General features: G+C 32.5%; 4 protein-coding genes across 4 annotated transcripts; all 4 read right to left on the bottom strand.

The window, feature by feature from the left end:
• Positions 1–1,384: 1,384 nt before the first annotated feature.
• On the bottom strand, positions 1,385–3,529 carry LOC139500832 (dopaminechrome tautomerase-like). The gene is made up of 2 exons (XM_071289708.1): positions 3,401–3,529; positions 1,385–2,569 (listed from the first exon to the last, which is right to left on the bottom strand). Exons 1-2 carry the CDS (start codon positions 3,492–3,494, stop codon positions 1,389–1,391), a joined length of 1,275 nt encoding a protein of 424 aa, XP_071145809.1. The 5' UTR covers positions 3,495–3,529; the 3' UTR covers positions 1,385–1,388.
• A 9,932-nt stretch (positions 3,530–13,461) lies between these two features.
• On the bottom strand, positions 13,462–15,468 carry LOC139500689 (transcription intermediary factor 1-alpha-like). The gene has a single exon (XM_071289490.1). The coding sequence runs from the start codon at positions 15,440–15,442 to the stop codon at positions 13,517–13,519; it is 1,926 nt and encodes a 641-aa protein (XP_071145591.1). The 5' UTR covers positions 15,443–15,468; the 3' UTR covers positions 13,462–13,516.
• Positions 15,469–18,933: 3,465 nt separating this feature from the next.
• On the bottom strand, positions 18,934–20,842 carry LOC139500217 (SCAN domain-containing protein 3-like). Its single transcript, XM_071288957.1, has 3 exons — positions 20,489–20,842; positions 19,768–20,100; positions 18,934–19,411 (listed from the first exon to the last, which is right to left on the bottom strand). The coding sequence occupies exons 1-3, from the start codon at positions 20,840–20,842 to the stop codon at positions 19,304–19,306; spliced, it is 795 nt and encodes a 264-aa protein (XP_071145058.1). The 3' UTR covers positions 18,934–19,303.
• A 2,729-nt stretch (positions 20,843–23,571) lies between these two features.
• Positions 23,572–24,748, bottom strand: LOC139502193 (major royal jelly protein 1-like). The gene has a single exon (XM_071291620.1). The coding sequence runs from the start codon at positions 24,676–24,678 to the stop codon at positions 23,590–23,592; it is 1,089 nt and encodes a 362-aa protein (XP_071147721.1). The 5' UTR covers positions 24,679–24,748; the 3' UTR covers positions 23,572–23,589.
• Positions 24,749–25,383: the final 635 nt, after the last annotated feature.

Genomic DNA, 25,383 nt, shown 5'->3' with positions numbered 1-25,383 from the left:
TGAGCAGACGAGGCAGTCCAGTTAAGACGTAGGGGAAGTTGTACATAAATGAGACTGCATTTAAACGACATAAACAACCAACAGACATGAATTTTTCAAAAGCAGGGCACAAGGGCTTGTTTAGTGGTTCAGACGAAGTTTTACTGTCAATGGCGATTGCTATCCTATATAAAACCCACTAAACAAGCCCATGTGAGCAGGGTAAGAGCTTTGAGTTTGCTTTCAGTAACTACGAGCATTGAATTTCTTTAATAAGGTATAATTAGTTTGTGTTTTTGTTACCTGTTATACAGTTAGATAAGGGACGAGCGGGTTTTTATAGTTACAACAGTATGTATCGTATGTGATATCTTAAATGTTTTCGTTATTAGATGAATTGTGTTTTAATGGCAGATTTTGTATTGTTTGATGAATTGACAACTTTTAAGCCTGATATATGTGTTAATTTTCTATTGAGATGATTACAGCTTTACATACTGTATAGACACTGATCTTTTGCAGACGATTGCATGTTGTCCTACATGAGGGTCTGGCAGAGGTTTACAGAATAGAGAATAATGGGCAAAAAGTGCAGAAAAAAGGGGGAAAAAAGAATAGACAAAAAAAAAGAATATAGAATAACGGGGTGCTAAAATATTAAGAATAGAGGATAACGGACAAAATAAATAAGAATAGAGAAAAATGGTATATAAAATTAAAAAATATAGAAGTGAAAGAGCCCTATCAATACCTTCCTACCTGCGTCTTTTTGTAATTTTTTTACGTTGGATTGCTGTCTCATTGACGGATTTCCCACATCTCCTTGTATTCATATCCAGTGTACGTTAGAGTTCAACATATGGTCTTTGGGTTTAAACTGTGGGTTTTGAACACTTTCCCGTTTTTAATCTATTGCATTTATTGCATATATTAGGGATAATCTCATAATATCTGTAGCTGGTTCTGAATGACCTACCCTTGATGACCTCTGAATTGTGGTGATATAAAGTTCCTCGCTGCTGTGCGCTGGTCATGAGGAGAACTACTACAAAATGAGAAACTATATTTCTGGTTTTATTATTTCCTGTTAATAAATTCTATATCTATTTTTTTATATAAAATCGACCTCATTACACTAAATGTTTCATACTGTAATATTTTCCTACATTGCTCATATTGTACTTTTACTTTAATTCTTTGTGTATTGTGTATTTTCACTAAAAGCTTGTATGTTTTATAATAATCATTGTATTATGATGTTTATGTATCTTGTCTGACAAGGGCCCATGATTTGTACATAAAATAATGTCTAATGTCTACATTATGTTGTATGGATCCCTTTAAACCATACCAGCGTTTAGTTATAAAATTGATTATGTTATATCGTAAGAAGTAAAACAATAACTTTGTTAATGTAAGTTACATTTCTTATATGATTTGGGATGTGTACCTAGCAAGTAGCTTTCTTCTCCAACAAATATTTTTCCTATGGTAAAATTAGGCCCATCATCGCCAGTAAAATCCAAATTGCCTAAACGAACTTTGTGGAGTTTATTTGTAACAAAATATAGATATCCGTTATCTACGTGCATTCCATCTGCGAAATTCAAGGCAGTAGATGATGACAGTCTCTGTAATGACCGCAGGTTAACTACTTCCTCACTCCCGTCTAAGAGAATGTCTTGTTTGCGATCCCATTTTATTATATCATTGATTTCTAGAGCAGGAAAATAGAAGCTGCTTGTTCCGGAAGTCAAACTAACAGCATGGTGTTGACGAATACCGATCATTCTAACATTTTCATCAAATGCAATACTGTCAGCGGAAGGGTTTCTAAGAATACTTGTAGGTATTTGCCATGTTTTGAAACTAGCAACACAGAAATAATAAACAAATTTGAAATCTGATGTGGTTGAAATACCATTTATTCCTCCCCTACTGAAGATCGTTTCTCCATTTACAGTTATATTACCTGCACTAGCTTCGCCTTCCATTGACGGATGTGAAAACAACCAAGATGCGTTTGTAACCGCATCAACAACAATAAGGTTATTAGCAATAGAATCGGCAACATAGACATACCTAGTTAAACCTTGTTCTCTATCCAAAGTTAAATCAAACAACATTGATGATTCAGATAAAACCGAGTCTGGAAATATATGCCGGAACACTTCTTGTCTCGTTTTTATGCAATAGACTACAAGTTTTCTACGACAGAATCTTATGTTATTCACTTTGCCTTCGTCCAGTACCCATATATAATTCGTATTTGGATCTATCTTAATACTTTGAGCACTTTGAATGCTATTACAATCTCCAGCTCTATTCAGTCGTAGGCTAGGAAATGGTTTTAAAAGGGATTTTCCGTTTCTTTTGATAACTGTGTTCAGAGTTGCTGGAATTCCAGGATTAGACGTCCTACCTATAGTTGTAAAGATGCTTCCTCTTATCACATCCATATTAACAAGCGCGAGGTTTTCGGGAATAAGTAACTTCTGGTCTATTAACGATCTTTTCATTGGCAAAGGAAAATTATACTCAAGTGTCACCCATTCATGCATTATTTTTGTTTTGCCATCAATGTTCTGTGCTGAAATTAGTATATAAACAGCAATTCATTAAAGAGCAAAAACAAAATAGTCATTGCAAATTCATTAACATGTAATAGTCCATATGCCAATTACCGATTATTTCTGTTATTTCACACTTTTTTTTAACAAATTACTTCCCTTTGTCAATCGTAGACTGGTTCCATACCGGACAAAATTGGCTTTTGCCAATGCAAAGCATAATGACTTGAAAGGGATGTACCGGCGGTCTAACTTATTTTTCATGAAAAACAATTTCTGATGTCAATAGTTTTTAGTTTAACAACAAATTGATGTAATTGAAAGATTTGAAAAAACCTTATAGATTACTCACATTATGCTCATGTAGATTTTCTCTTTCTCCTAGCTCTCCATTGTAAATAAAAATTAGTGTACCTCATAAGGGAGACAATTAAAAAGGGATCTCTAACTACATGGTCAATTACGGGAATTGGCAAATAGCCTATTGGGCTCATTGCAAGCATTTTCCTTATGCAATGATAACCAATTTTAATTCATGCACATGTAAAATGATGTTATTGTTTAATCAGAAGATATTTTCTATATTCTTTATTTATTTTCACCATTATTATATATTCTTTATATTTAAGCACCTTATCAATTTCCATCATATAAATAAGGAGCTGGGATTAATATTTAATTACTATTCACCTAAGTTGAAAAGACGTGGGTCTTACCTTTATGTTTTTCCAATTTGGCGCTTTTCCTTATTCATCGTTTTCCCTTTTTTGCACTTATGCCAAACAGTAATAAGATATTTTAAATAATTTGACAATTAAAAAAAATCCTTTAAATATTGTTTTCATACTTACTATATCTGTTTGCGTGAGCAATAGTTATCAAAACACAGAAACCAAAGACGAACAGCACAAAGTGTACGGTCATCATCGTAAACATGTAAAACATCACTTCTTGTTAATTCAAAACTAACTTCTTTTATATGTAAAACAAATACAAATAATGATGAATTTCATTAAAACTATAAAAAAAAAATAGCTCGATCGTTCACAGATGTGACCGTGTTAATGGACGTGGCGAACACTGAACAGGTCAAACATCAATTTAAAGTACATGAGGGTCTTCATGGGGATTCCTTCATTTCTTTATGCTTCCATTTTCAAACTATTCTCTTTTCTTTATTTATTATCCCTATTGTTATTTCTTTTTCTTCAAAATTTAAATTCCCATTACGTTTAATCTTTATTTGTCTTGCCAATATTCCTCTATTCTTTATAATTATGTTTGACCGAATAATCTACACTTTTTGTACTTTATTCTCCTTTCTATAAACCCTTTCTATACCCTCCGAAATGACAGCTGTAGGAAAAGGCATTTTTTTCTTGTTTTTTTTCCTTATTAATTCTTCTTATTTTAGCCTGGACTTTTAACAAGTTTTTGAAGACAACATGTGTTTATTTCTATTTAAAAATAATTTGATTTTAATATCACTGATTTTTTTATTCGAAAATGATATAACAATCGTTAAAACATTTTTTTTCTAGTTTGATGAAAGGAACTGAAAATAACTTCCGCATGCAAATGTAAATAATTGCATAGTACTTTTATCATTTGAATATGCTTTTGATCTGCATATTAATAAACCAAAGCCCTTATCTATAATGCTTACGGTACATTGGATAGAGGTTAAGGTTCATCTTTAGTTTTTATCAGTGGATCGATGACATATTACCAGCCATTAAATGAAATATAATTGATACATCATTTTTTAGAAAACGTGTGTTTGAGCTTTTTGATTTTGCCATTTGATTAGGGACATTACGTTTGAAATTTTCCTTGGAGTTCAGTATTTTTGTGATTTTACTTTTTACTAAACCTACTGGTCATAAAACTTCATATTATTCGAAATATTAAAGTTATTTGTTTTACTGTAGGCTTAGATGACCTAACTAATAGGCGTGTCTGGCATATTTAACTTAAAGTCTTATATGTTGATAATTTTAATAATTGAAAATACAAGATACGTGTGTTTCCTTGTGATGTTTTTTTTTTAATTTTTGAACTAATTTCAATACTTCCTTTATATTATGCTCTATGCTCATTTGAAAAAGGGTAGGCATTATATTGGTCGGTATTCTATACTAAGCTTATGTGAGGTGTTAAAAAACAACAATACGTTGTGTCTTTTTTATATTGATTTCTCGTTTGCTTCGTACCAATCTTTTGATTTATTTCATTTCCAACCAAATTTTTTTAAAAGATTGTTTTATGTTGTGTCATTACCACATTAACTGGGCGTCAAATGTTCGTACCTTGTTAAATGATCTTGGTTATAATTTTTTATGGTATAACCAATAAAATGTATATTTTTCTTATGATGTTTTGAAACTACGCCTCTGTGATCAGTTTATACAAAGCTGGCGTTCTAGTATGTTGGATTGTGAAAAATTGGATATTTTGAAAATGTTCAAATTGACTTTTGTTTGGAAAAATATTTACTTATTGATGTCAATGCTAGACACTTAACACAACTTAGAAGTGGTTCACTTAAAATCAACATTAAAACTGGTAAATATAAAAATGTGCCTCGTAATGAAAGACTATGTCAATGTTGCAATATGAAAGCTATTGAAAATGAATATCATTTTGTAATGATTTGTCCAACCTATAGACATTTACGTTTAAGATTTTTGCCTAAATATTATTGTTCTTTGCCTAATAGGTCAAAATGTTTATCACTTATTCAAACATGTTCAAGAACTTTGGTATTAAAACTTTGTTTTTTGTTAAATGAAAACTGGAAACTACGGTCACAACTGATAAAGTAGAGTATATTTGGTACTAATTGTTTAATATGTTGGTTTTATTGTTATTATTTTGCTTTCTGTTTTCATTTATATTATGTCGCTTACTATATTATATATGTTGTTGATGCTATAGCATTATATTATATGCTGATTTGCAATAAACTTATTACAATTACAATTACAATTACCACGGTGTCCCAGGTTGGAGGATGGTCGAACGTTCATAAAAATATTTTTTTGAGTCCACAACATTCTTTTTGCACCTTTCCCACGCCTGGAACCTGGTGATGCTGTTGGTATCCCAGATTTACTGAGAATTGACAAGGATATTTATCAGACACACATTTAAGTAAAGAAAAAAAATCTTTAGCAATATTTGCTCAATATAATTGGTGGACAGATGAAACTTCTCTGAAGGACAATGTCAGCCTCTAAAAACAAAAGTAAGCATGAATTTCCTAACTCCAAGCAACATTCATATGTTGCCATGTCCCTTGAAATCGCCAGATTTGTACCTCCTAGAACATCTTTCAGACTAATTTGATTCACAATCAAACACATCAAAACCCAACCTCATTCATTTGAACAAGTCAGTCAAATGTTGTTAGATAATTGACAAAGAATACCACAGCTTCGAATACACAATTTGACTCGATCCGAGTAACTTTTTTGGGGAGCATAGAATGTATATTTTGTTTAGCTTGGTAAATTTGTTTATCATGTGTAGGTTGGTAGAATGTTCGCTGCGCGTCGATTTATTTTCTCATGTTACCCAATTCTAAGAGATTTTGACTTTGTCGATTCTGTTTCGTTGTTTCCTTCTTGTATTACATGTGTTTCGATTGGTTTCAGTTTGTAACCCGGATTGGTTTTCTCTCAATCGATTTTTTTTATATTTGAACAGTGGTATACTGCTGTTGCCTTTATGACTGAAGACACTGGCGAATTCAAATTATTTTCAGATTAACATCCATTTGGGTTTAATGCTGTGTCCGTCTTTATCAGCGCTAGTCCTCTTTTGATTTTTGTGAATTGTGTGTTTATGAACTTTTCATAGTGGTCAAGTCCTAAATAGAGAAGAAAATCTATGAAAAGTAACACAATCAAATGTTTATAAAGAAAAAGGCACTTAGGTCATCAAAATCAAAATGAATAAATACATGACTGTACATTATATAGTATATCTGAAAGAATCAATTGAAAATGTGTTGTTTCTTAGGGACGACATCAAAAGATCAATGTAAGATAAAAAAAAAAAAACTTAATTCAAATAGTTTGGGGTAGGGGGGTTTGAACTGCTGCAAGATGTGGTTATCAGACATTGATTTTTACATATATCTTTATGTGTCAATCAATTTTTTTCCAAATCAAGTTAAGAGGGGGTGGGGGTGTCAGTGAAAAAACTATGTGAATTAAGTTTTTTATCCTTCATTGAACTTTTGATGTCGTCCCTTATATGGAAAAGTATCCCATTGAAAAACACCTTTGTTTACAAACTTAAGTGAACACAATCAATAAAGAGTTGATATTATTAAAACAAAATTTCAAGATACTTTTTTTGTAAATATGATAAACTTAATTTTACATATTTTTTGCCTATAAAATGCTGTCTTCTCCAACAAATAGTTTCTGTATAGAAAATTTGGTCAATCATTGTATAGAAAATTAATTGTTCTTAAACGGTTTTACGTACCTTATTTTTGATATTCGTTATCTATGCACATTCCAGATACAAAATAGAACACAATGTTTGGATTAAACGTCTGTAATGATCGAAGGTTTTATTCCGTTTTCGGTTGTTTTTTTGGCAGAAGGTCTGCGTTTGATTTTGTTAAAAACAAATTGATATTCCCGTTTTTTTTAATCCTCTTAGCTACTACTAATATAAATCATTAATATGCAATAGAAATTTTTTCAAGCACCCCAGAGCCAATTACTTTTATCAAAAGTTCTCAGATTACTTACGACATACGTGTGTATTTAAAACATTGCTCAACTTCATTCTTTGTTTATATGAACCTCATATGACTTTAACAGTAGTTTTGTTTAAACATATGTTGTATATGCTTAAATATACAAAAGGGATGAGACACAGGTTCATCAAACTTATAAAGTCTTATATATGCAAAATTTAAATTTAAAATCTCTATTTCATTTGAATATATTAAACTTCAAAGTAAACCAATTTCGCACAATAAGTGACAAAAGATATAGTGCTATTTTTCTTCAAATGTATAACCCATGGTTGTTTCACTCCGATACTATCCGCTGGAATATTTCTTACAAGTTGCCGTTTTCCTTTTTCATGTTACAATGTAATTAAGTGAACGTATGTGCAAATATTCACGTTTTCATCGCAGTCTACGTCTATTTATCTTGCGTGTAAAAGTTTCTCATTTGTGTAAGAAAATACTTTTGTCTTATTCATATATCTAGGCACCGTACGTGTTTGTCCCATCTGCACAAATGTAATCTCTAAGTGTTGCATATAGATAAAAGCTACCTCCTTTGTTTAGCAAGTTTAATTTTTAACAGCAGTTTGACTATGTGCCTGTTGTGACTGTATTTTAGGACTTTTGTTGTGTGATCTTTATCATTTGGTTCTCTTGATAGCTTAAGTTCACTTATACAGCATCTGTTGTGACTGTATTTTAGGTCTTTTGATAACTCACTGGTCGTGAATATAATGCATTGCGTGATCTTTAATAAATTGAGTACTTACAAAGACGGACTTTCTATTCAAGTAGATACTTTTTATCACATTTATATTCCCAGTATTAAAGTTTATGGTTTTTCCTATCCATGACTTCGGACAATATGCATTGGTATCAAAACCTTTCTCATAACTGTGACTCGCTTTACGAAATGTTCTGCTTATCATAAGTCTCTAAAAGCATGAAAACATTTTTAATTTGTCTCATACTTTGCTATGCATGCATTACCATTGCTTCCCCTGTTTTCGTCAATTCTATTCTTTTCTGCTAAACACTGCAGAGAGGACCCATGTTGTAAACACATATCGATTATAGTAATACAGATCAATACAATAAAAACATTCTGACTTTCAAGATCTTTTGGATCAGTTCGGAAAGTTCAAGCACTCACTCTTTCTTTAATTTAATTTTTTCGTCCTTGAACGACGTTAAACGTTTGTCAGTTTTTCTAGACTTCTATTTGTTAAAGTTAACTTGGAGTTCGGTATTTTTTTTATACTGTTTTACGTCATTGGCCGTCCTGGCGGTCAATACTGTTTTCGGTTTTTGAGGGGGAGATCCTTTTATCCACTACATGTTATAACACACGACCAATACCTTTTCATCGTTAGAAACATTTAAAACAGATGATGCTTTTTTCTCTCAAAATGAAGTAAATATGTGTCAGTAACGAAAACATATTATGTTGACCATGTTTCCCGGTATCTATTTTTGGTTTTACACTTTTATGTAAGAATAAGAAGACCATAACTGCATTTTTCCTGAAAGAGAGAAGTAAATCCACTAAAACAATCAACAGTTATCAACAGTTGCAGGCTCGACATAGGGATAGTGATCCGGCGGCGGCGGCGGCGGCGGCGTTAGCTCACTTCTTAAAAGCTTTATATTTTAGAAGGTGGAAGACCTGGATGCTTCATACTTTGTATATAGATGCTTCATGTTACGAAGTTTCTGTCAGTCACAGGTCCAATGTCCTTGACCTCATTTTCATGGTTCAGTGACCACTTGAAAAAAAGTTCAAATTTTTTGTAATGTTGATTTCTCTCTTATTATAAGTAATAGGATAACTATATTTAATATGTGCGTACCTTGCAAGGTTCTCATGTCTGTCAGACAGTTTTCACTTGACCTTGACCTCATTTCATGGATCAGAGAACAAGGTTAAGTTTTGGTGGTCAAGTCCATATCTCAGATACTATAAGCAATAGGGTTAGTATCTTCGCTGTATGGAAGGACTGTAAGGTGTACATGTCCAACTGGCAAGTGTCATCTGACCTTGACCTCATTTTCATGGTTCAGTGGTTATAGTTATTTTTTTGTGTTTTGGTCTGTTTTTCTCATACTATATGCAATAGGTCTACTATATTTGTTGTTTGGAATGATTGTAAGGTGTGCATGTCTAGCGGGCAGATGCCATGTGACCTTGACCTCATTTTCATGGTTCAGTGGTCAAAGTTAAGTTTTTTAGTTTTGGTCTTTTTATCTAATACTATATGCCATAGGTGAACTATATTTGGTGTATGGAAATATTTTATGATCTTTATGTCAGTCGCACAGGTTTTATTTGACCGTGACCTCATTTTTTACGGTTCATTGCACAGTGTTAAGTTTTTGTGTTTTGGTCTATTTTTCTTAAACTATAAGTAATGGGTCAACTATATATGTTGTATAGAAGCATTGCTAGCTGTACATGTCTGTCTGGCATGGTTCATCTGACCTTGACCTCATTTTCAAGGTTCATTGGTCTTTGTTTAGTTATCTTGGTTAATGTTAAGTTTATGTGACAGTTGTAATAAAGCTTAGCTTTATACTTAGGACTATCAACATAATATCAATGATTACTATAGAAGGCGAGACATTTCAGCGTGTGCACTCTTGTTGTTTAATAGATACTCAATCAATACCTCTGTTTGTTTATCCTGAAATTCTTTGAAGGGCCAAAATGATTTACAAACATCGAATAAATTTGCCAGTGGTTGTAGTTGTATAACGAACATTAGAAAAACTCAATTATGTCAGTATTCAGTTTAGTGATATTATTTACTCTTTTTTTAGGTTAAACTACAAAAGGTCAACATATCTCTGTGAGATGGGACATTTTCCCGACAACTTTATCATAATAAAGCTCGAAATACAAATAAGCATTAAAATATTAAAAGTAATGAGAGATAACCTATACTTTTCATTGAAAATACACATCATAGATACCAGAATTAAATTTTGTATTGTCGTATACGCCAGTCGCGTGCTTGGTCTACAAAAGACTCATCAGTGACGCTCGAATCATAAAAACGTTAATTCAAACAAAGCAAAATAAAGTACGAAGTTACTAACGCCAGTCGCGTGCTTAGTCTACAAAAGTCTCATCAGTGACGCTCGAATCCAAAAACGTTAATTAAAAAAGGCCAAATAAAGTACGAAGTTGAAGAGCAATGATGACCAACATTCTTAAAAATTTTGTTGAGGTAATCTATTCCTAAAGTTGATAAGCCTTAGTATTTCGAAAATTCATAGTTTTGTAAACAACGGCTGTCTATTCGTATTTTTACCCAAAAAAACACCAAGGTCCTTATTAACTTCATGATGTACTTTTATTTTTGATATGTATAAAGTACTACTGGTAGTTTAATGTACGGTTTATAATCAATATTGATTAGATTAGGTTAAACACATTTTATACTTGTCTTTCACGCCGGGAATGTTTATGTACAGCAGGGTTTATTCACCGTTCTCAAACATTTGTGAAAAAATATTTCACGTTCATCTGGTAGTGTCAAACAGTATACAAGCTTGATATGTTTTAGCAATTAACAGTATTTTCATTTTTAATTTGTTGCTTTTATGTAAGAATAAGATGACCTAAAATAAAGATGTAAACTAACTACAAAAATTAAAAGTAAAATGGCTTTGTGATTAATAGACACTCACCCAATACCTCTGTTTGTTTACCCTAAGATTATTTGAAGGGTCAAACAGATTAACAAACTACGAAATAAAATTCCCCAGTGGGTTTAGTTGTTTATAACAAATATGAGATAAAAACAATCAGGTCAGTATTCAGTATTGTGATATTTATTAGTTTAAAGTTCTACATACATTTGTGAGGAGGGACAATTTCCCTACAACTATATCATAATCAAGTTCGAAATACAAATAAGCATTAAAACATTGGAAACAATGAAAGATAAACTAAAATAAAAAATTTAAATACTAAGGTTTTTCTACCTCAGGCATAGATCACCTTAGCTGTATTTGGCAAAACTTTTAGGAATTTTGGTTCTCAATACTCTTCAACTTCGTACTTGTTTTGGCCTTACTACCTTTTTTGGATTCGAGCGTCACTGATGAGTCTTTTGTAGACAAAACGCGCGTCTGGCGTATATACTAAATTTAGTCCTGATATCTATGATGAGTTTATTTACAACCACTGGGTCGATGCCACTGCTGGTGGAGATTTATTTCCCCAGTTGTTTTAGTTGTATATAACAAATATGATATAAAAACAATCAGTTCAGTATTCAGTATTGTGATATTTATTGGTTTATTTTTAAGTTTAAAGTTCAACATACATTTGTGAGGAGGGACAATTTCCCTACAACTATATCATAATCAAGTTCGAAATACAAATAAGCATTAAAACATTGGAAACAATGAAAGATAAACCAAAATAAAAAATTTAAATACTAAGGTTTTTCTACCTCAGGCATAGATCACCTTAGATGAGTTTATTTACAACCACTGGGTCGATGCCACTGCTGGTGAATATTTATGTCCCCGGGGGTATCACAAGCCCAGTAGTCAGCACTTTTTCTGCTGACATGATTTGTCATTGATATGGTTATATTTATAAATTTACTGTTTACAAATTTTTCAATTTTTTTAAAACTAAGGCTTTTCTACCTCAGGCATAGATCACCTTAACTGTATTTGGCAAAACTTTTAGGAATTTTGGTTCTCAATGCTCTTCAACTTCGTACTTTTTTTGGCCTTACTACCTTTTTTGGATTCGAGCGTCACTGATGAGTCTTTTGTAGACGAAACGCGCGTCTGGCGTATACACTAAATGTAGTCCTGATATCTATGATGAGTTTATTATTATATACTTAGACTAATTAACATATGATTTTACCGTATGATAACAGCATGAAATTAACGTAAATTTCATATTTTTCGTATTGGTGCTAAGCGGGCTGATATGAAAAGTTTATCACATGCCTTTCCGTAGCGTTATCGCATGGCTTTTTTCATATCGCATGTATTCTCAGCCCTCTGTCAATATCAGCCCTCGAGCCATGCGGTTCTTGGGCTGATATTGAACCTATGGCTAATAATACATGCGATATGACAAATGTCATGCAATAATCTGATACTATTCATTGAAAACAACGGCTGCCTACTAGTATTCGAATCTGTTTACATTAAAAAACCACCAAGGTCGTTATTAACTTCACAATGTACATCTATAAAGTTCTTTTTGTAGTTGAATGTATGGTTTATAATCAATATTGATTAGATCAGGTTAAAGACATTTTTTACTTGTCTTTCACACCGAGAAAGTTTAAGTACAGCATGAATTATTCACAGTTCTCAAATATTTGTGAAAAAATTTATTCAAGTTTATCCACTAGTGTCAAACAGTATATATAAGCTTGGTATTTTTGTAGCAATTAAATGTATTGTTACAAGGAATACAATCGCGATCTGTATTTGATGTACATATACAATATATGTTCATTGTCAGAAAATGTAACATTTATTTGTATGAGCTTTAGAAGCAAGACGACAAGCGAGGCTCGCCGAGCTTTTCTCCTGTTTCGCAGCGAGTACAAGTTTGATATATATTTTCACTCTGAGTATTTTTTGCATCTGTTATATATGTAAACAAAAGATCTGGCATGATTTCCAATGAGAATCAGTGTGTAACAGAGACCAAATGATATAAACCAAAGCAATTATGATAGGTCACTTTATGATGACCAACAATGAGCAAAACCCATATACTCTACAAAAGACCCGACATGACCAAATGTATTTAAATAAAATAAGTCAAACGAGAAAATAATCCAAACTATATTGGTTTGTTTTTAGAATACTTCTGGTCCATGTATAACCAATAGCGTTATCATTTACCAATATGAGTTAATGAACAATTTCTTATTAATTTAATCATTTCTTATGAAATTAGTCCCATAAAAATGTTTTCGGATGGCTATTTATCTATGTACCGAAAATTAAACATGCTGTCAAAAAACGTTGCTGCATTTTATTCTGAGTATCCGACTATCTTGTATGGATGTACTACAGAAATGTCTTAATTACATACTGTTACAATTGTAAATATCTATTCACTTATTTACTAACTTACTTACTTTTCCAAATTAAAAAAAAAAAACATTGCACATTACTTCTTTATTCGAATAATGATAGATAAAAATACAATACTAAAATGTCAAATTATTTCGCACACGACAATTTTCCCCGTTTGATTGCAAGTGACAAAGAACTGGTTGCTATTTTTCTTGAAACGTATAACCCACGGTTGTTTTATTCCAATACTTTCAGCTGGAATAATTCTTATCAGCTTACCATCTTTTGTTATTTGATGAATGTTTCCTGATGTGTGTGCACAAATATAAAAATTTTCGTCATAGTCTACGGATATACCTCTCGCGTTTGAAAGTTTCTCATTTGTGTAAGAAAATACTTTTGTATTATTTACAGTTCTTGATACCGTGTTTAACCCATTCGCACAAATAAAATCACTCCTGTCTTTAGCATATAGATAAAAACTGTCCCCGTTTGTTAAAGCCTCATCGGTTTTGATGCCAGTGGTGGCATTAATCCATGTTAATGTAGTGCTACTTGCAAGAATAAATTCCCCGTTAACATGACAGAATCCATGAACTGGATATGTGTTAGCAACCGTATGACACAGTGTCATATTATGTGTGTTGATGATAAAAAATGTTCTTGAACTGCATGAAACTGCAACTCGTGTGCCATTTATTATATCTATATCGCATGGTTGGCTTAATAGCTTAAGTTCGGCGAGAATGTCTCCATTGTGACTAAATTTCAATACTTTATATGACTGACCGTTTGTAAAGATAAATTCATCTTTCATAAAAAGACCACTTAGATATACACACTGTGCATTTAAGTCAATACATTTTATTACATTGATATTTCCAGTGTGAAAGTTTATTGTTTTTCCCAGCGATAGTATCGGACTAGTGTTGGTTTCAAATAGTTTAACTTCTCCTATATTTGCGACTCGTTTTGCAAAATTTTCTGCTATATCATTAGCTTCTAAATGCATAGAAATATTCTTAATTTCGCTCATACCTTTGTTAAATGCATCACCGAATTTTTTCTTATTTTCGTTAATTCTATTCATTTCCAGTAAACATTGCAGTTCGGACCCATGTTGTAAACAAGTATCATATATAGCAATCCAGTTATCAACCGTACTTTTCAGACTTTCAAGATCTGTTGACTCCTCGGAAAGTTTCAGGACTGTTTCTTTCTTCGATTTGATTATTTCGTCTTTGATTTGTTCTTCAATTTTGTTCAGATGCTCAATAATGTTATCTTTAATGGTACTGACCTTTGTAAGAATAGCTTGAACCTCTTTTTCAAAATCGGTCAAATGATTTTTCCTGTCAAGTATTAAATCGGACAATTTTTTATTCGTATCTTTAAGTTCTGTAGACAATTCCATCGATTTCTGTGATTTTTTTATGCCTGAAACTGCCTTCTCGATTGTGATTACGTCATCACATTTCCTGTGCGCTAAAGTGGCACATAATGTACATATAGGTTTAGAATGGTCAACACAATAAGCCTTTATTATTTCCCCTGAATGTTCTTCGCAAAATATCAACGAAGACACGATCACTGTTTCTTTATTAGTTCCAACGTCCTCCAGGGATATTATCGGGTGTTTTGCAGAAATCTTAAATGATTTGTGGTATGTTTCGCAAGAACTGCAAAACGCCTCGTCGCAAACTGTGCACAAAGACCTCGCTTTTTCAGATTTATTATTCACCTTACATGAATCACACATTTTTTCGCTTTTTCTTATTTCCTGTCTATCCATCATTGAAGCAACGAAATGGTTACCTGGTAGTTTTTCAGCCCATGTCTCTGGATTACCTGGTGACTCTCCCATCAAAACATCCTGTCGACAAATCGGACACTTAAAAGTTGTTTCAGTTTTTCCCTTGTTCGCGGTAGACAGAGTGTAAGTGTTTATGCATGTCTTACAGAACGTATGGAGACAAGGTAAATATTTGGGTCCTTTAAAGGTCTCTAAACAAATGGTACACGTCAACAAATCATCGAAATTGTCTGTTTTGTCCTGTGCAATCGCCATTTTAAAAATGTAGACTTTAAACTTCCTTGTCAACTGAAAGGTCGATATCTTTGTTGTCTGAGTTATATTTAGATACACTATATAAATAAGTGTACCGTAGATAAATTAAACCGGTGTGTTATATGAACCAGGGTCTTTTATAGCTTTCTATACGGTATGGTATAAAGTCGTATGGTGACCTATGGTTGCTTAACTTTTCGGAGAACCTGACTTGACGTTGCGTGTAGCGTATATACTAAATCTAGTCCTGGTATTGATGATGAGTTTATTTAAATTCTAAAATATTTAGTCTCACACACTACCGTCTTCTATTCTATTCACGGTTATCGCCCGTTAACTGTTCCCTTACGTTGTGATTTGCTTTACTTTGAAACACACAAAAAGTAAGATAATATATATTAATTCAGGACACAAAATTTCTAAACGAACTAATGATACATCAAAGCAGATTTACAACACTTTTAGTCAATTCGAAACAAAAATGCTTCGAGAATGTGTATAATGAACATACAAATATACCAAATTTATACTGTGGATTAACAGAAAACTCGTACAGTGACTACCTTTAACACATCCGTACTAGCTTACATTGAACTATTCATGAAGAAGATGACATGCAAATAACTATAAACGAGACATATAGCAAACTAACAAACAAGACAAGATCAAATAAATGCAACAATAGTATACCGCTGTTCGAAAGTAATTAATCGATTTAGACAAGAACAAACCGGGTAACAAACTTAAACCGAGGGAAACACATCAACTATAAGGGGAATACAACAAAACAACAGAAATACTGAAGTGGACAAAAAACAAACGACAATGCCACAACACAGAAACGAACTATAAGATGACAACTGCCATTTTCCTGACTTGGTACAGGACAATTGGAGACAAAATGGTGGGTTGAACCTGGTTTTGAGGCTAGCCAAACCTCGCACTTTAATCATAAACGGTCTTTATGAATATTATGCAAATTAAAATGGTCGTGTACTTTACTACATTGCTGTACATTTTTGTTCTTGATATTACAAATGGAACATAAATCTTGCAAGTACAAACAAAATTGCGTTATCTAAAAACATCTCCTTTTCTTGACCTAACGAATGAAGGTATTACTTTTAAAACAAAGATCTGTTCAAGTTAGTTGTTACAAAATTTAAAGATCCATTATCTATGTGCATTACATTTTCAAAATTCAAAGAAATGGACGGTGACAGTCTCTGAAGTGATTGAAGTTTATCTTCTCTTTCGCTTTCATTTGTAAAAGTGTCTTGTTGTCGATTCCACTTCATTATAAAGGTGATATATAGAGCAGGGGAAAAAACTTGACCAAAGGTTGACGAATGTCTATCATTCCTACATTTTCATCAATAGTTATATTATTAGCGGAAGAGTTTCGAAATATACTGGTTGATATTTGCCATGTTTTGAAACTAGCATTGAAAATTTGAAGACCGCGAGGTGGCCAAAATAGCATTTGTTTGTAACCACATAAAAAACAATGACTTTGCTGGTCTCTATCCAATCGTAGATAAAAAAAAAAAAGAAAAAAAAGCAGGTGATACTAAAAGGACATAGATTAATCGCTCTTCTTATTATAGTAATAAAGAGCCAACCTATTAACTCAAAATGGCCACATTTAGGGGAATAAACAAGAACAATTTCAGATATTTTTAAAGTAGTCCTTATTGCTTTGGTGGAAAGTCATAATCATTTTTTGAAATAGTCTGTCTTCAAAGCTTTTCAACTTCTTAACTAATTTGACCGAAATTGAATCTCCTCGAGCGCTACAGACAATTCTTTTGGAACTTAAACGCGCGTCTTGTATTTTAAACTGAAAGCCATATATCTTTGATGAGTTGTTATAGTGAAACAACAAGATATATTTTATTTCTAATGAATTTGAAATATTTAACAAGATTGAAGAAGAACGGAATTAAATACTATTTTGTGTCTCTTGATTTATAGTAAATCCTTTTTTATGTTTCCAACAGATTTTTACAGTTAGTTCCTTATGTTTTGCGTTCATAACTCTCCCTGGTTGAGGGATGGTTGCACGCTCAAAAACATGTTTGAACCCACCACGATCTTTATGTGCATGTCCCTCGCCAAGATTCTGCAACTGCTGTTGGTGTGCCAGGTTAACGGATAATTACCAAGGATATTTAACTGATGAAACTTAAAGAAACGAATTTGTTTAGCCACACTTACTCAATATTAAAGTTCGACAGAGGTAATGTTTCTGTCAGGACAATATCTAGTCCAAATAATTATGACGTCTGGCAAGGCTATTTTAAAAAAATTTCTGGGACGCCTTCCTACGTAGAAAGGCGTTCCAGAAAAAATTAAAATAGCCTAACCAGACGTCATAATTATTTGGACTAGACAATATCCGACTCCATAAACCAAAAGTAACCCTAGATTAAGCACGTTTGTGATGACATAAATTATCATTGATATGGTTAAAAATATTAATTAACTGTTTAAGAAAATTTGAACTTTTTGAAATGCTAAGGTGTTTGAAGACTATTTCATGTATAGATTACCTTAATTGTATTTAGCAAAGCTTTAATGAATATTTGGTCCTCAATGCTCTTCAGCTTTTTTAACTTTTTTTTTCGAGCGTCACTGATTAGTCTTTTGAAGACAAAACGCGCACTGCACAAATAAAAAAATATATCCTGGTATCTACGATGAGTTTATTTCCCTATAAATATAAAAAAAGAAGATGTGGTATGATTGCCAATTAGACAACTGTCCACAAGAGACCAAAATGAAATAGAAACTAACAACTATAGGTCACCGTACGACCTTCAACAATGAGAAAATCCCATACCGCATAGTCAGCTATAAAAGGCCCCGAAATGACAATGTAAAACAATTCAAACGAGAAAACTCACGGCCTTATTTAGTCGCTAGATTTCAATACTATAGAACATCTTAAGGACAACCTTGATCTACGCGACAACCAACACCAAGTCAATGGAATAACTCAGTTAAACACTGTAAAATAATTGGTAAATAATACTAGTACCACATATTCGAATACACAAATTGATTCGATCCATGCCAAGAAGACCAGTACAATGTAAGCTGCGCATGGTGGTTACATCAAATATATGAATTTATGTGCGGTATGCGGAAGGTATTTGAAAGATTGCGCATTAATTTTATAAAGAAGATTTTGTATAAGTTGTATACTATTGCCGTTAACCGGTTTGGCGGTCAGTATAAAAGTAAATTGCACGGGTTTTTAGTTATCGAGGACTGGGTAGTGACCACATACACGCACGTCATATATATATGTTAGCGGCAATAAGTGAAATTAGGCATTAAGCTTAAATCCTAGGCAATAAGCTAACGCCTAGGCATTAAGTCTAATGCCTAAATGATGTTAGGCATTAGTCTTAAATCCTAGGATTTAAGCTTAAATCCTGAAAAATGTGTCCAGGCATTAAGCTTAATGCCTGAAGTATAAATGCGCGTAAATAAAAGACATTTATTCAATTCAATAAAAATTATACATTTGTTACATAATAAAATTACGAGAACTGAAGTTTAAAATGTCATCTACTGGAAATAAAATCACAGATAAAATATGTTTTTATATTAAAACTTGTCAAATATTACTTATAAAACATGAAAACTTGATATAAATGTGTGTTAAAATCATTTGTTATCACAAGTTGTTGAACTGTGGCACCGACTATTGCACTTTCTCCCGTTTTTCTTGCATTTGCATCGGTTACTTAAACATTTAGTTTTACAAGAACATTTGAAAAATCCTTGACCTCCGGATAATGACTGATGGGTTGCTGCCTCACGTACACTTAAAGTTGTTTCACAATTAATTTCCTATTCCAGAATTAAATTTTGTTTACATATTCCCATCTCATTTGTTCCAAATGTTCCTAGAAGTTGTCCAAATCTTGTAGCCACAACAGCATTTCCCTTATCATTGACCTGAAAAAATAAACAGATAAAATTCTTTTGCAGGCAGTTTGATTATTTTCATTAAAATATTGATAAAGAATTATTTCTGAGAGTAGAATTAATTAGGTATTTGCATTTTGCGAATTATGAAATGAATTCGTGTTGCATTTGGTGATTTTCAACTGTCTTTGTGGCATTAATCCGCATCTGATTTTCGTCAGATCCAGATTCTGGATTTTTCATAAAGTGGGGGAGGGGCCTGGTCCCATAACCCCCTTCCTACATTAATATAAACATATTTACTTCTACTGGTTTTCTTTCTGTTTAGTATTTAATAAACATGACATATTAAATGATGCAGTCAAACTTTTGATTAAATATCTTACCTCAATGACTCGGCCGAGTAAATTTCTACTGTCACCCTTCCCTCTATCAAACATAGGTATTGGTACGGCAACTGTTTGCCCAACTTCTGCCGTCCCTAGTTCCCTTTTGCTCCTGGCTATCATAGTGTTTGCCTGCTTCAGTTGACTGTCAATGGCTCCAGAACGATGTCGAACTCTGTTGGTATCAATTTTACAATTTGGACATACCACCTTTGAACCGTATCCCTCTTCACTTACAGTAGTACCACATATAACAAGAATGTGTTTGTCACATTTAATACACATATGAGCTCCAGATGTATCCTTTTCACATACATAGCACTTTAAGACATTCTGAAAAATAGTTTTCATAAATAATAAGGTAAAAAAAATCATTTGGTGTGGTCATACATCAGTTTTAAAATTTAATTACAGTTTTGTGGTAATAAAGTGTTTTTGTTCAAAATGATCAAACACTCAATTTAAAAATACGAAGATGTGGCATGCTTGTCAATAGGACAACTGACCGACAGAGACAGAATAGTATATAAGATAAGACCTATAGGTAACCATACGGCCTTCAACAAAAACTCATAGTAAGCAGACTCTTTTTTTCTTAAGCTCCGAATATCATTCCTGTGGTTTATCTGTTATATATTACATGGAAGTACTTTAGTTCAAGCTCCCGCCAGGATTAAAGAGTTGTTTTTTTTAAATATTTCTGAGACTATTTTCAACTTACCTTTTGCGTTTCATCAGTGATTGGAGTAGAAGGTTCCACATTTGGTTCTGCAATAGATTCTGGTATATCAGAGGCATCGACAATGTTTTCTGTTTTATTTTCAGTTACAGGTTGATCATTTACAGACTCTGTCTGGAGCTTAAGTAAGTCCTCTTCCTTTTCTAAGGTCATCAATATTTCTTTCGGAATTTTGGTTTCTGATGTTAATCCAATTGTTGCACATTTACCAAATAAGGCTTCATAGGGGGACCGTCCAATGCCTTTGTTTAGAGCTGAATTCTTTTGAATCTGGACGAACTTGATACCAATTGACCACTTTGTTGATTCATTGTCCCTCAGCCATGCAGTTAGCATGTCATTGATATCTCCATTTGATCATTTGATCGCTCAATGCTATCCTGTGATTGAGGATGTCTCGGTTTCCCATGAACGATAACAAGTTCTGGCCACATTAATTTTAACTCGGATATGACCAAAGCTGTGAATTCCCGACCATTGTCACTTTGCAGTAAATGGGGCGCACCAAAAATTGTAAAAATATCAATTCGATTAAAAGCCACCTCTGATGCACATTTTGAGGTAAAGGCTTTAATGTTACAAAATTTTGTAAGGTAGTCTTGAAATACCATAATAAATTTATAGTTTCCATCTGGGTTTGATTGAAAATCCATCAAATCAACTTGTCCTCTACTGTTAAAGTCTTTAGATAAAATGGGTTTCACGACCACTCCTTTCCCTATATGTTTTTTTTTCATATTGCAATTTTCACAAAGTGACAGAAATAATTCAATTGCATCACGTGAAATGTTAGCATATCCATTATTTAGTTGTTTTATCATGCTATCTCTGCCGCCATGACCTGTTTCTTTATATGCCTTTTCCAAAATACCATAGAGTTTCTCTAGGAAGACATAAATTTTGAAATTTCCCTAGTCATTCTCGCTGACTTTAGTTATCAACCTCTCAAAACCACCAATGTTAAAAATGTCATACCTTCTTAAATTGTAATAATCTTTTGACAATTTCTTTTCTGATGATTCCAAAAGTTAATCTTTGCCAAAAGATCATGGTACTTTACTCTAGGGTATATGCTCCTTGTTTTCCCCGATTCGAATTTAGACCTCAAAGATTCAAGGAATGTTTCCTCAATAGACATGGTGTCACTTAATGCGAATAATCAAGATAAAGAAGTGAAAAAGACAAGATGGCCTGAGGGCATTTATGAAATATTTTAACAAAGAAAATTACTTATCCAATAAAATGGTATGAGCAAAAAATCATATCTTAATTTTGTCTACTTTTGACCAGTTCAAACCAGCTAGACCAGTGAAGTGTAAATATTTTCAAATAATTATTATAAGGATTATATAGAATCTCCCCTTTTTTATGGGATACAATCACTTTTTTAAATCTTTTTTATTTCTTATACTTCCACAAAAAAAGTATGCGTTAATTCTGTTTTAAATAAGAAAAGTACTAAAATTTGAAGATTTGTCAGATAAACGTATATTAATATTAGGAATATAATTAAGAAAATACTTTATTTCAAGAAAAATCACTTAACATGCTAAAAACACCTAAATTCTAAAATTTCACTTATTGCCTAAAATCATGTTCGGCAATAGGATGAATAATCATCACCAAATTTCAGGTAATAAGCTTAATGCCTGGAAATTTCAGGCAATAACTTAATGCCTAGGCGTTAGCTTATTGCCTAGGATTTAAGCTTAATGCCTAATTTCACTTATTGCCGCTAACATATATATATAGGTAGAAGTTTATTTTTTATTTTTTTTGTATACAAAATATTTGTATTCAAGTTTTATATATAACAGTATTTAAATGTGTTGTATTTATTTTGTAGATTATTTTGTTGCAGAACATATTGTCCAAGATTCTGACATCTTGTGTTTTTGATGGACTTTATTATTTTAGTTTGACTGACTAAACATGAAGATCAGATAAATTTTGTATAAGAAATAAAATTTAAGAGGTGGTCACTGCGCCATTCAGTATCCAAACTTGTGTTTGTTTTATTGATTTTAGAAAGTAAAGGCTAATGTTGAAGTGTAAACAATTTGATGTGCTCAGTTATTCACACATATGTTCAAAATAGATGGAGCATTTTAGCACATAAATACTTTATGTTTGGTTAAACAACGTGCATTAAAACATAAAGACTTTTACCGTTACCTGGTTTTAACATTTATCGTATGCCTTTTTTCAAATCTTTGTTTTGAATCATGCATGTATTACATAAATGTGTGAAGTTTTAACTCAAAATACCTTCAATTGTCGATTTGAAGTACACATAAAAGAATACATATTTTGCCTTTCTTCCTTTTTGGCAGAGTATGATTTATCTTTGTTACATGGTTGGATCAGTTTTTGTATTAATATGTCAATGTTGATGAGAGTTCATTGTTAGTCGATTTTTTTCCTTGACGACTCTGCACATATTTGCAAATTCCAACTATTTTTTCAGAGTTACACCTGTGTTTGTTCGATGTTATTTCCATCCTCATCATATCTTATTTCCTTTTTTGTGAATTGTATGTTTATGAACTTTTAAAACGGTATATTCCTAGATACAGATGGACACCTGTGTATGATCTTTAATGAGACCATCATATTAATATGTTTTAATATATCGTGCTTAGCTTTTATTCTGCATGTGCTATCTATGTATTAATATATATATATGTGCTGTCTGCCTATATATGTTTGTGTTGTATGTGTATCTGATGTTATTACATGTATGTTTTGTTTATCAATATCAGTCGGTTTAAAGAGCTCGTAAGAGCTCATGTTCTTTGTTATTAATATGTAAATATGCAACCCAACTTTGAATAAAGAATACTTTACTTACTTTACTTTACTTTACTATGAAACTTTGGTTAATTGTTTATATATATTTTCATACTTTCCTTTTTGATTTTTACAATTTCTGATTTAACGTTTAAAACTATTTGGACTTTGGAAGATTTTACAGTACTTCTCAGTGATAATAACTTAAAAATGCTTTTTGCAGATATCATGAAACTGTGCGGAGTTATGGATAAGATTAATACACAGAAGCAAAATACTATTTATTACAAACTTTATTTCACATATTGTGTTCCTAGCAAATAGCTATCTTCCCCAACAAAGATCTTCTGTATTGAAAAATTTGGTCCATCGTTGCCTGAAAAATCCATGGTTCCGAGACGGATTTTATATAACTTATTTGTGATGAAGAATAAATATCCGTTATCTATATGCATCCCAGAAACCCAATTGAAGGCAGTGGTTGAAAAAAGCCTCTGTAATGACCGAATGTTTACTCCTTTTTCGCTCCCGTAATAATTGATGTCTTGTACACGGTCCCATTTCAATATATCATCGATTTCTTGTGCAGGGAAAAAGAAGCTTCTTGTTCCGGAAGTCAAACTTACAGCATGGTCTTGACGAATACCGACCATTCTGACGTTTGCAGCAAATGTGATATTGTCGGATGAACAATCTCTTAGTATACTTGTAGGTATTTGCCATGTTTTGAAACTAGCAACGGAGAAATAATAAACAAATTTGAAGTCCGATGAAATAGAAATGCCGTTTATTCCTCCTCTGCTAAAGATAGTTTCACCGTTTACAGTAATATTTCCCGCGGTTTCTTCGGCCTCCATTGAAGGATGTGAAAACCACCTAGATTTGTTTGTTACGGTATCTAAAACAATAAGTTTAAATGCCAGAGAATCAACAATATAGGCATATTTAGTTAAATCATGATCTCTATCCAAAGTTAGATCAAAGAGCTTTGATGATTCAGAAATAACCGAGTCGGGAAATATATGCCGAAATACCTCTCGCCTCGTTCTGATATCAAAAATCATTAGTTTTCTACGACAAAATCGGACCTTATTTACAACTCCTTCGTCTATAATCCATATAAGATTCGTATTAGGGTCAATTTTAACGCTTATTGCAGATTGAATGCTGTTACAATCGCCAGCTCTATTCATGCGTAGGTTAGGAAATGGTTTAAGAAGGGAATTTCCGTTTCTTTTTATTACAGTATTAAGAGATGCAGGAATTCCAGGCTTAGATGTCCTATCTATAGGTGTAAATATTTGTCCGTTTAATACATCAAGATTTGATATTGCAATATTTTCTGGAATAAGCAGTTTCGAGTCTTTTAACATAGTTTTCATGCGTGGTGGAAAATCATAATCTAGAGTAACCCATTCATGAATAATCTCTCGCTTGTCGTCAACAGTCTGTGCTGAAACGAAATGAAATACAGCATTACTAGTATATCATATACACCACTTAAAAAAACATTTGACACGTTTAAAAGCAAGTTTCAAAATTAATGTGAATGTTAAAACCGATCATCTGCTTCCTAAAATAAGCTTCATTTATTCTTAATCCAATTAAGACCCTAACATATTCATGTGGCTTTTCCAAGTCAGAATTTCTTTATCTTGTTTACTATAAATAAACTCATCATAGATACCAGTATTAAATTTTTGTATTTAAGCCAGACGATCGTTTCGTCTACAAAAGACTCATCAGCTCTAATCCAAAAACGTTTTAAAAAAAAGCCAAATAAAGTACGAAGTTGAAGAGCATTGAAGACCAAAATTCCAAAAGGTTTTGCCAAATACAGATACGGTAATCTATTCCTGAAGTAGAAAAGCCTTAGTATTTCAAAAATTTTAAAGTTTTGTAAACAGTTAATTTATAAATATGACCATATCAATAATAGTTGGAAGTGCTGACAACTGGGCTGGTGATACCCTTTGGGAATTAAAACTCCACCAGTGCATGTGCCTCTATCTACTATGCGCATATATTCTTACTTTTTATAAATTTGTTGCATTTTTTATATTGTGTTATTCCATCAATACATTTGT

The sequence above is a fragment of the Mytilus edulis genome, chromosome 13 (genome assembly GCF_963676685.1).
Source record: "Mytilus edulis chromosome 13, xbMytEdul2.2, whole genome shotgun sequence".
Classification (NCBI taxonomy): Eukaryota; Metazoa; Mollusca; class Bivalvia; order Mytilida; family Mytilidae; genus Mytilus; species Mytilus edulis.
The sequence above is the reverse complement of the archived record's forward strand: the minus strand, read 5'-3'. Positions and strand labels throughout refer to the sequence as shown.

Bases quoted from the DNA above. Each gene is read 5' to 3' on its own strand.
- LOC139500832 (XM_071289708.1), bottom strand. From the start codon at position 3,494: ATGTTTTACATGTTTACGATGATGACCGTACACTTTGTGCTGTTCGTC. The intron at 2,570-3,400 runs GTAAGTATGAAA...TACTAATTTCAG, and splicing joins TGCTCACGCAAACAGATATA to CACAGAACATTGATGGCAAA.
- LOC139500689 (XM_071289490.1), bottom strand. From the start codon at position 15,442: ATGGCGATTGCACAGGACAAAACAGACAATTTCGATGATTTGTTGACG.
- LOC139500217 (XM_071288957.1), bottom strand. From the start codon at position 20,842: ATGCTAACTGCATGGCTGAGGGACAATGAATCAACAAAGTGGTCAATT. The intron at 20,101-20,488 runs GTAAGTTGAAAA...ACTATTTTTCAG, and splicing joins TCACTGATGAAACGCAAAAG to AATGTCTTAAAGTGCTATGT. The intron at 19,412-19,767 runs GTAAGATATTTA...TTATTTTTTCAG, and splicing joins TACTCGGCCGAGTCATTGAG to GTCAATGATAAGGGAAATGC.
- LOC139502193 (XM_071291620.1), bottom strand. From the start codon at position 24,678: ATGAAAACTATGTTAAAAGACTCGAAACTGCTTATTCCAGAAAATATT.